Below are 12,229 nucleotides of genomic sequence, written 5' to 3'. Positions count from 1 at the left end.
TATATATATATATATATATATATATATATATATATATATATATATATATACACTGTTGCACAAAAGTATTGCTTCCTTTGAAATAAATAATTTTTCTTAAATTCCAAATTCCTAAAAGATAAACGCACAATAGGAATAATGCACCGCAATGCTTAAATTGCATCGATTTTGGCTTCAGTGTTACGTCTGTTAAAAGGGAGTTTTTCCTCTCCACTGTCGCTACAAGCATGCTTAGTGCAAAGGAAGGCTGAAGAGTCAATGAGTCGACTTTATCAACTAGTTTTCCTTAGATAGAAAACTTTGAATCACTTTGACTCTATGATCTGGTGAATTGTAAAGTGCCTTGAGATGACGTGTTGTGATTTGGCGCTATAGAAATAAACTGAACTGAACTGAAACTGAACGTAAGTGCACAAAGAAAACAAAAAAAGCTTTTATTTGTTTTATTTGCTCTCAAGGTAGCAACCCTATTTAGAATAATCAAAATGTAAAAGATATTCAGAGTTATGACAGATTTTTTTTCTCAGCTTGAAAATTCTGTTCGCAGTTTTGATGCCTGAAGTTAGAATCTACAATGTAGATGGTCATACAAATAAGGAAAGCCATTAAAGGACAAAGTATATCTAAAACCTTTGATCAATACTGCATGTCCCTCCTTAATTTTCCATTATAATTTTGTAAAACAGCTTGCAGTACATGTTTCAAAAAGGAAAACTGCTGAAGTTTACCACCAGCTTTCTTATAAATAACAGTAGATTTCTACGTTTTTTTTTTATCAAAATGACTAATTAAAGGTTTATAGAATTCGTAAACATGAACATCATAGACATAATTTGACCTAAGGTGCAGACAGCAGAAGTCTCCCTAATAAAGTTTCAGTAAATAGAGACCTTTTTCCCTTACTCCACATCTTGTGTATGCTAAATTTAAGCAGGACCTGTAGGCTTAAAAAGAAACATTTCTAAATCCAAGATGTCTATCAAGCAGCATTTCTATCACCACCATATAAGACATTTGAGCTCATAAAAAATTAACTTAAAATGTAAGTGAAACAGCACTGTCAGAGATTCTTTTTCTCTTCTTTCCATTTTGATCACCATAGCTTCCACAAATTAGCTTTCCACCTGCTCCCAGTAATTGTTGTAAGCTAAATTGACTGTTAGTGTATTCTTCTTCAAGATGATAACAGAACTTGTTAGATTAAAGGATCATTTTTCAGTCTCTCCATTTAAAAAATGAAATCAGTTGACTACTTTTTATCCTGCTATACATGGTTTTGACTTTAAGTAATGAAATATTTAGCCCATTCAGCTTTTAGCCTTTATGCTAACCAGTTTTGTAGCTAGTAGCTAATAACATCTAAAGAGTGCTGACTTTTTCGGTCTAACTTTCAGGTCAGAGAGTAATAATTCAATTTGTTTTATCTTGGTTAATATTGTTTTGATATTTAAACAGGGTTTCCGCAGGTCATTAAAAGTAATTAAATTATCAGTTTTTTAAATTAAGGCCTTAATTGTCATTAAAATTCATTAAATGTGATCATCGTAGCATTTAAAATTCGTTATATAAAAAAAAAAAAACATTTATAGAACAATTTAGTCAGCTATATTATATCACGATATATTTGTGCGGAACTGTTTCCGGTTGATCGTAAGTTGCAACAAAATTTCAACAAAATTGGCGGGAAAACGAGGAATTCGGGCTGCAGACGAAGGATTTTGCCGTTTTACATATATATATATATATAAATATATATATATATATACATATATGTGTGAGAGTCTTGGGTACTTGTTGATTAAATTATATCTGAGAGCAATAAAAGAGCATTAAATTACAGTTATTCATTCCTGTATAAACCCTGTTAAAAATACCCCATTAAGCTAATTCAACTGCTTTTAGCCTTTAAGCTTTGCTAAGTTAGCCGTTATACCATGCTTGTAACTAATATCAAAAGATGATAAATGTTTTGACCTGTCATTTTAACTCATTTAACTTGTTGTTAGCTATTAGCTCAGTTTTTGTTTATTCCTACTTTCTATCATGTGGTTGTGACTTTAAGTAATGAACCATTTAGCCCATTCAGCTTTTAGCCTTTATGCTAACCAGTTTTGTAGCTAGTAGCTAATAACATCTGAAGAGTGCTGACCTTTTTGGTCTATCTTTCAGGTCATAGAGTCATAATTCAAATTTTGTATCTTGGTTAATATCGTTTTGATATTTAAAGAGGGTTTCTGCGGGTCATTAAAAATAATTAAAAGTCATTAAATTGTTATTTTTGTATTTATGGCCTTAACTGGCATTCAAATTAGTTAAATGTGATTATTGTAGCATTTGCAATGCTTTATTTAAAAAAAAAACATTTATAGTACAATTTCGTCAGATATATTATATCACGATATATTTGCGTTGAACTGCTTCCGTTTGATCGTAAATTTCAACAAAGGCTACGTTCACACTGCAGGCCTTGATGCTCAATTCCGATTTTTTTGAGAAATCCTATTTATTTTGTGTTGCAGTTCACATTTCCAAATATATGCGACGTGTATGTGATCTCCTGTTTGAAGTGCATTCATACAGCTTATGTGTCCCGCATGTGCAGTAGAGGACGTAATGACATCACAAGCCAGCAGCTTGGTGTTTACGAAAGTTAACATGGGTGGTAGTGCTGGAGCGCATCTAGTGATCTTTCCAAACCTTAAAACCTCAATCTTTTCAAGATGGTTATAAAAAATATTGCTCTCTGCATCGTCGTCCGCCATGGTGTTTGTTTTTGTTGCCGCTTCTGTGTAGCAAGAAGCAGAATAGTGACCCTTGTCGGTTATTAATGGCGTTCAGCTCGGGTGAATGCGACCTGATCGCCCACACACAGGTTGCATTTGAAAAGATACGCTTCGTATCGGATTCAGGACCACATAGCCAAGTGGCCTGGGTCGCATTGGAAGAAATCGGATCTGTGTTGTTCAGACAGCCATGAAAAGATCAGATCCAGGTCGCATATGGGAAAAAAAATCGGATTTGGGTCACTTCAGGTTACAGTGTGAAAGTAGCCAAAATTTGTAAAAAATTGGCTAGAAAACAAGGAATTCGGACATGCAGGGCTGAAGCCTGTCGACGGTAAAGATGACAAAGTATTTAATGCCTTAATTGTCATTAAAATTCATTAAATGTGATCATCATAGCATTTAAAATGTGTTATTTAAAAAAAACGAAAAACTTTATGGATCAATTTCGTCAGATATATTATATTGCGATGTATTTGTGCGGAACTGCTTCTGGTTGATCGTAAATGGCGACAAAATTGGCTGGAAACAAGGAATTCGGGACATGGCTGCAGCCTGTGGACGGTAAAGATGACGAAGGATTTTGCAGTGTTTTATATATATATATATATATATATATATATAATATATGTATATATACATATATATTAAAAGTATTAAATTACAGTTAGTCATTCCTGTATAAACCCTGTTAAATATACATCATCCAGCTTATTGCTTATTCGACAGCTTTTAGCCTTTAAGCTTCGCTAAGTTAGCCATTATACCATGCTTGTAGCTAATAACAAAAGTTGATAAATGTTTTGAACTGTCAATTTAACTCTGTTGTTAGCTATTAGCTCAGTTTGTGTTTATTCCTACTTTCTATCCTTTTATATATTATTTTTAAACAATTGGCCACAAGATAGTTTGATATTTCATTGTTATTGTTAGCATTTAAAATAAGAAATACAGATAGTCAACCATGTAGTGCTTAGACAGTCCCTACTCCAGCACACCTGAAACTAATCAGCAGCTCGTTAGCAGCCCTCTGCAGAGATTCAGCCATTTGATTCAGCTGTTTTGGAAAATGAAACATCTATAATTTGCAGAATAATAGCTCTCAGGGACTGGACCTGTTTGACCCCGGCATGTTCTTTCAAATTAATTCACAGGTTAGTTTATTCATTGTTTATTTTTGATATATTTCATCCTTGTAGATATTGTTTAAAACATTAGCAGTGACCAAGCTAGCCTTTTCACCCACTCTATGTATTTATGATAAACTACGTTAGACAAAAGTCTTTTTTTGTACTTTTTATTTTTATTTTTTTTAAGAAACTGGAAGAGGAATAAATATGACAGATATGAAGTGATTAAAAACATATATTCCGCTTTAATGCCTGTATACATCTTAGGTAAATAAATGTCCACAAAAGCAGGTATGAAAAAAGTTGCATTACAACTGAGCTGGCTATTTGGGTCTTTTATTTTTTTATTATTAAGAAATAAAAAAAAATAGGTTTGCACTTTTATTTCTTTACAAAGACAGAGCTGATTGTTTTGAATCTGTCAGAAAAAAATGTGTTTTTGTTGTGCAATAATACAGCCTTTAGTTTCAATGAAGAGAGGGATTTGCCAGCTTTACAATAGAAAGAGAGGAGAAAAATGAAGCAATCCCACCCTGAGGTTTGGCTTCTCAGGCTGTGTGTCTGTTCAGGTGCCTTAATCTTGTATTAATGTTTACAAAAAATGTGATATTTGCAGTCACATCAGGGCTGAACTATTTAAAAGTTATAAATATGTAAATAATGAGAAACTATTATATCACAACTTTATTTTAACCTACCACTTATCTCTGACAGCTCTCACTACTTAAGCTGCAATACAGACTTTCACCATGAAAACAGAATTTAAAAAAATAGTTTTTCTTTTTTCTGGAATTAATTAAAGACAATTTGGTTTTAAGGGCAGCATTAAGAGTGAATTAAAGGAAGCTGAAATTTAATTTCCTATTTTTGCAATGCAGCTTGAATAGAGGACAGAAATTGCTCATTTAAAAAAATGATTGTGTTTGCAGTGTTTCTATAAAATTCATGTGTCTCCTTGAAGTGTTCTGTAGGAAGATTGTTTTTCTAGATGAGCAGTAGAATATATATTAGATATCCAGTTTTTTGTAGTTTTTTTTGATGGGGGGGGGGAAATAAACTACAAATTATAAAATGTTTGTTTGTTTAAATAGTCCATAAGAGTATATTGATTGTTGTTCTTTTCCTTTTTTCCCTCCTGCAAAGAAAGGTTTCTTAAAATACAGAAAATTTATAGTAGGTAATGTTCCCTTCTATTGTGAATAGCCAAAGTCCTAAATGAGTCAGATTAAACAAAGTTCTGATTTAGTTTTGGTCGTTGTAGATTTGCTCTTTTTAGACCACACATTTTCTTTTCAGACAAACCGTACATATCAGTAATAAAACAGAAATTTTATTTTAGTTGAAGATAAAATACAGTAAAATAGAACCTGAATTTTACTTGAAGAAATTAGAAAGTCATTTTGAAGACAAGTCGTGATTATATACAATTATGTCTATCTTGACGTATTTAAAAAAAAACTTGTTTAAAAACATTTAAACTAATGACCTTAATGGTTAAATCCACCAAATATGGTGCAGTTAGGCACAATTCTGTGGTTTTGTTGCATTAACCGTTCAAAATGCTTTTCTAATTCAGATTTAGGTAAAGTCACTGATTTTTTTTAGAGCTATACCACCCAGCTATTTGATTGCTCCCTAATATCTGTTATAGGTGTTTCTATTTATTTTTTTAAATTTGCTAAAACTAATCTAGCTAAAACAGAGATATTATTTAAGCCGTATGTTTGCTGTTTGGGGCTTTGTGCCATTTGTTTACATGTCTTTGATTAGGCTTAGTTAACTAATAAAGGACAACAGAAGGTAAATATCTTCATCTGTTCCTTGGCTTGTTGCAGTAAGTGCAGTATTAAAGATGGTAACCAAATAAATGTTCATATTGGTCATAATTTAAGGTTTAAGCAAGTCCTGGATCTACACGAGACTATTTTAAACTTGTTGAAAATGTGTTGAAGCAAAGTTTATTTTCCTTATTTTGGTGAGATGTTCGAATTTTACCCTGAATTAGTACCTTTGATATTCAAACTAAGATTTAAACAGCTTAAGTTCAGAAAATTGAATAGTTTGGGTTTTCTATGTCCTGATGTTTGTTATTGAAATAATACCTGCAATGGAAAAACACTGAAACCACAGTGGATGATGTTTTTCTTCTGTCCTGGACATGGATGGAAAGACTTTATCCTATTCTAGCTCTTACACCATAGATGTGCCTTAAATGAAAAGATTTCTAAAATGCTTCCTTAGCTTTCTAACAAGTAGGTTAATTTGCTTGTACTCTATTTAAAGAAAATTCAGACTAAATAAATACGTCGTCTATTGAAGCAAAGTGCCTCTCAGCTGAACATTTTGTTAGAGAACATGTTGATGTAAATGTTCATTTACCTCAAATGTTGACGGGACTGTTTCTGAATAAATTTTTTTGTACCATTACTGTTGTTTTTATTTTACAATCATACTGATCAAAATATATTCCCCTATACTTTTACAAAAGATGCTTAACTAGAACTTAAAATGAGTTGGATAACAGAGGCATTACCGTTTCTGCCGTGAATGATGGAATACAATGGTACTTTAAGATTATAACATTTTATAATATGAGAAAAATAAAACGTGCTAATTGATTTTTAAAGATTTTTTTTTTCAATTCTTATTTTAGCTATGATGCCAGATTAATAAAATATTGTTGATAGAACAAAATGATGAATTTTTTCCCATTTGCTGCAGGAGGACATAAGGACATTTAAGCAGAAGCGGAAGAGCATCAGTTGTTGCCATGGTGACAGCTGTCTGTATATGGCTGGCAGTAGAGAGGAAGGTAGGAAAAGGAAGCAAGAATCTATCTGTCTACCTTTAATTTAACATTATATGATGTAAGAAGGATCTAAGCACCGTTTTCTCTATGGTTTTGAAAAATATATATATATATAAAATATAAGCAGTTTCTCTTAAAGCTCTTAAAGAATTTTTCTCTTGAAGAAAAATTCCTCCACAGTAGAAAACATTCCTTTATTAAACCATTTAAAACTGCAATGATAATAACTTTTCCTAACGTATTTCTTAATGTCCTCTTTTTTTATGCTGTTTTAACCATGCAGGACTTGTTAATCGATGTACTAGAATAGAACCTGTTGCTCGACACAAAAATAATAAACTGATAGGCCTGTCAAATGGTGGAAAAAGAGACAAGATGAGGTTAAACATCAACTTTACTCCTTAGCCTTGAAGACTGGGATTACAGGCCTCCCTTTGGGTGTTTGCTGTGAGGGATTGCTGCAAACTCAGTGACACTGAGGACCGTCTATCAATCATCTAGGAGTGAATTATGCCCAGTAGTGTCACTACAATCAGGTGGGATTCCTCACAAAACTTTTAGCTAATCTGTCTATATGATTCAATTTAACTGAGTGAAAAAACGCTATGATTTGGTGCCATCTTTTTTATTAACTTTATTTCTTTTTTTTATTTCTTTGTTTTCTTTTTGCTTTGCTCACGGGTTTACTTTGCTCGCTTTTTATTTTTGGTCTTTTATCAACGGTAGGGTTATCTACTCAGATTAAAAAATTACATCAAACCCTTTATTAACATAAACAGTATAATTAGTAATAAACAATTCAAGTGTGTTTGTTTACTGAAAATAAATACCCTAATCTATTCAATTAAATGCTTGAATGTCAAGCTTTAAGCTTTAGCCATAAAAATTGAGTGATATTCCATGAAAATAACTTTTCTCTGTGAAAAGTTCTGTAAAAATAGGATATTTATATTATATTTGGTTAGTGATGTATGATTCAGAAATAAGAATCAATAAAATACCATTTACTTCAACAATTCTTTCTAATATCAATTAAATGTATGTTATTTTCTAAATTGGTAGAGATCTTTTCTTCTGCTCTCCCCCAGCAAAAAAAAAAAACTGTTAGGAGAAAGAGTTGGTGTTTATGCAAAGATATTGACATATTTATCTGATAAGGGTCAATGATTAACTGCTTGTAATGTTTACTTGTAAACTTTTGTTTTTTTAGTCATTGGAGGAAAGAATTTAAAATCTTAAATCCTTTTATTAGAAGGAAATAACATTTTAGTTAAATAAATCCAGCACAATTAAGCTAAAAGACAAATCAACTGATCATTGCGGTAAACAAAGGAAACAATCTCTCTGCCGTTTGTGTTTGCTTGTAGATTCGCTCCGTTTTATGCGTACATGTCAGTCCTCACTATCTCGGCTACAAACCTGTGCTGAGGCCAGCGGTTCCTTTATGCTCACTAAAAGTCCCAGGATTTTGACTGAACAAAGACCTCTCCAGAGAGCATAAAAGGCCTCGAACGCTGACTAATGCTGCTCTGACCTTCGGACACACTGAAGTGTATGGGTCCTTATGCGCCAATATGGATTCAGGCAGTTTGTAAAACCCTTTAGATTGTAAAAAATGAACAAGGTTGGGAGGATGATGCTGTGGTTGTCTGTTTTTTTTTTTTTTTTTTTTTTTATCGTATGTACGTGACAAAAAAAACAAATATGTACGTGTGCAAGAATTTGAGAACGAAACTTTAGCTTCATCCTTTGGTAGCTGCAAGGTTTTGAATCATACTATTATGTTTTTATGATAGATTAAGATATAAATTATTTCTAGTTATTCTAATTTCAAAATCAGCTATTGTAAATGATCCCAGTAGTCCTAAAACAACTACAGCTAGGTTTATTGAAATCTGACTTCCACAGCCTTGGTTTACAGTGTTTAATCGCACAGCTTTATATGCTTTCTAGGCTAATTTCTATAATATGCCTTTCTTTCTGTATTCCTTGTTTTAAAAACTAAAGGTGAAGGAATAATTGAAGGATTGAGTGGGAAAATTAATAAAAGAGTGAAGGGAAAAATGGACAATGATGGTAAGGAAATAGATTAAAGGAAGGAGTGAGGAAAAGTTTGAAGAACAGACAAGTATACTCTATCTACAATGGTTATTTTTCAAATGTTCTCCAGACCTGGAAAATATTCCACTATGTCTCACTGTATAATTTCATTTCTACTTCCGTTCATTTTTTTATTGTATTTTTGTTGGCAATTAATTGTATGCTTATATATTTATTGAGCATTTATTTATTTCTGTATTTATTTTAAAATATGGCAGAGTTGGTCTTCCATAAGTGTAGGAACTTCTCTGCAAAAAGTGTTAATCTAAATGAGTAATTTTCTCTTAAAATAAGTGATTTTTTTTTTTCTTGAATTGAGGAGGCAAGTGAGAGACTTTGCAAAATAACAACACAATTTACATCTAAAATAAAAAAATTGCATTTTCTTATCTCAAGTGCATATTATCTAATTATCTTATTTAAGAGTAAAAAAATCTCAAATCATCTTATTTACCTACTCAAATTAAGGGTAAATAAACTTAATTAAAAAAAATGTTGACTTATTTCTAGATCGTTTTTGCAGTGTTATCTTTCTGGTGTATTTCAGATAGTCGCTCCTCTAGTGCAGAGACTAGTTTGGTTGAAGTTTAAGAGTCAGTTGTTTCAGATCACCTAGCATTGATCATAAAATAACAGCATGATTTGCACTCAGACAGCTCTTTTTTTTTTTCTTTCTTTTTATTCACCAAATCAAAGACAAACTTTAAAACAAGGCTTTTCCAAAGTTCCACTTATTTACCTTACTTTGCTCCATTTATTTTAATTCCATGCCAGAGGTTATTCTAATAGGGTATTATTTATTTACGGTTTGTTTTATGATGTTTATTTGAACGCGTTTGTGACTGTTCCTTAATCCTGGCATCCCATCATTGCTGAGGTTATGGCCTGGGGCTGAGGGGCGATCCTTCCTGCCGCCAGTATCATGGCGCTTTCATAGTGATAAAACTGTGAGCCTTTAAATAGATTGATTCCATTTTCACCGCACAGACCGGCGTCTATGTCGGATAGCGGCAATGGCAGTTCTCTGTCGATGACCCTGGGTGTGGCAGTAAGGTCGATGTTGCGCATCATGTTCCCTGTTGGAAGGAAATTGTGGAGACGTCTTAAATACTTTTGTTAAAATTCAAAGCACGTCATTAGCAGCAAGATTTTAAGACTTTTACCTTGAATTATATGAACAGTGTGTTGATTTGGGCATACAAAAGCAGCATCCACAGGGCCCTCAATGCCCAACTCCTCCTTCACGGTTTTAGGGTAGCCTTCAATCAAGGTGAAGTGAGCGTCTGCTTTATAGATGTACACCTGATCCCCCTGAAAATGTTTATTGCATAAAGTAGCAGTTATTTTTTTCACATTTCTTCATTTTAATGCCATTTTATCAGAAAATAGGAAAGTATCAAAAGGATACCTTAATCAAGTACATCCTGTTAGAGTAGGAGAAAACGGCATCGACCCCGTCATTGACTTCTTTCCATCCCCTAGTTATTGGGAAGGGATGAAACCCATCGCGGTGTGTGTCAACACGCAGGTACACTCTACCTAAAGAGATCAATACACATTTGGTTAGTTGGGGCTTTGCAGCAGGAACAGGAAATTATTTATATTCACAACCCTACTGAAGCTAAATATGCATTATTTTCTGACTAAACTGTAAAATCAATTTTGTGTTATTGGTTACCCTCCATAGGATGTTTTATTATTTTTATGAATGTAGATAGACCTGTAAATCAGAGGCTTTGTCCGTTCGCTCAGCGCTCTCTTTACCACAGCAGAACAGTGCATCCTCCGCATTATAGCAGTAGTATTACACTTCAACTTTTAATACAATTTTTCCTTGGCCTGAATGACTTTTTCAAGAATCTAAATCGCATTTTTTTTTTATGCAATTTTTCTTTTGCATTAAGCACGATTATGTTGATATTTCACTTCAGGGATTTCAATTTTTTGTTTGTGCAGAGTTCATTGTTGCAGGGCTTTCCCTTAACATTTGCTTGACAAAGTTCCTATTGCTAGTGCACAGTGTCTGTACAGTGGTCCTGAAGGGCAAACCACATGAACAAATCTTTAAACACAACTACAAATTAAAAAAATACAAAATATTTAAAAAAGCAACAATGGTTTCAAAAAAGCCATGGCATTAACTTGAAACCTAAGATCTTGCTGATTGGACAACGACACAGTTTGACTATTAAACCGCAAGTCAAATAGCTTTATCTGTTCAAACGTTCAACATGCGAGCATAAGCAGAATGCCATCGTGTTTCTGAATATGTTGTTGCTTTTGTTTATTTGTAGATGTGGTTTGCACTTCAGGGCCATCGTAGATCTGTGTGCTAGCTAGGGGTGTAAATAATATTCGTTTTGTATCGATGCATGGATCCAACAGCTGACGATCTGATGCATCGACACGTCCGCAAGAGTATCGATTCATGTTTTATTTTTTTCTCCAGTCTATTTTCATCCATTTGCTCCTGGATGTAATTCTGACTCCCATGCTGCGGTGGCACTAAACCTATTTTGCCCTTCTACCTTGCTTTCTTTAGCCACTACCCTCTTTTCGCTTGCACACAAACTCGAGTAAACAGTAGGCAAGACAGACGTGGCAAAGGAAAAAGAAGATGATATATTCTTGAGTATGGAAAATAATCGAATCGTTGGGTCCAGAAATTTATACTGAATTGAATCGCCATGATGGGTGTGATTTACACCCCTAGTGCTAGCTACAACTATCTCTTCCTTTCGGTGTTAGGCAAACCCACTTTAAGGGTTTTACCACAACCTTAAGGGCTGGAGGGGGACATTTAGGCTACGTTCACACTGCAGGCCTTAATGCTAAATTCCGATTTTTTTTTTTTTTGCGTTGCCGTTCACATTTCCAAATATATGCGACTTGTATGTGATCTCCTGTGTGAACTGCAGTCATACAACGCAAATGTCCCACATGCGCAGTAGAGGATGCAATGACATCACAGGCCAGCATGCTCTGTGTTTACGGAAGTAAACATGGATGGTAGTGCCGAAGCGCATCTAACGATCTTTCCCAACCGAAAAAAACAATCTCTTCAAGATGGTTAAACATAATTACTACTCTCCGCATCATCGTCTGCCATAGTTGTTGTTTTTCTTGCCGCTTCTTCATAGAAACACCCAGAATAGTGACCTTTGTCGGGCATTAATGGCGTTCAGGTCGGATGAATGCAACCTGGCCGTTCACACACAGGTCGCATTTGAAAAGATCAGATTCGTATCGGATTCAGGACCATAGCCAAGTGGCCTGGCTCAGATTGGAAAAAATCGGATCCGTGTTGTTCAGACAGTCATGAAAAGATCAGATCCAGGTCGTATATGGCCAAAAAAAATCGGATTTGGGTCACTACGTTCACTCTGCAGCAAAGTGTGAACGTAGCC

The 12,229-nt window shown here is 33.9% G+C and overlaps 1 protein-coding gene across 1 annotated transcript in view; it reads right to left on the bottom strand.

Annotated features, from left to right (window-relative positions):
• Positions 1 to 9,509: 9,509 nt before the first annotated feature.
• Positions 9,510 to 12,229, bottom strand: part of LOC107086808 (hemopexin-like) — a 13,917-nt gene continuing 11,197 nt past the window's right edge. Inside the window, exons 9-11 of the mRNA XM_015378019.1 lie at positions 10,231 to 10,361; positions 9,986 to 10,133; positions 9,510 to 9,898 (exon numbers count right to left, since the gene is read on the bottom strand). Coding sequence (XP_015233505.1) covers positions 9,672 to 9,898; positions 9,986 to 10,133; positions 10,231 to 10,361 — 506 coding nt within the window. The 3' untranslated portion in view covers positions 9,510 to 9,671. The remainder of the gene's footprint in view (positions 9,899 to 9,985; positions 10,134 to 10,230; positions 10,362 to 12,229) is intronic.

This window comes from Cyprinodon variegatus, unplaced genomic scaffold, assembly GCF_000732505.1.
Source record: "Cyprinodon variegatus isolate N-32 unplaced genomic scaffold, C_variegatus-1.0 Scaffold9, whole genome shotgun sequence".
Taxonomy (NCBI): Eukaryota; Metazoa; Chordata; class Actinopteri; order Cyprinodontiformes; family Cyprinodontidae; genus Cyprinodon; species Cyprinodon variegatus.
Note: the sequence above shows the minus strand (reverse complement) of the source record. Positions and strands in the feature narration are given on the sequence as shown.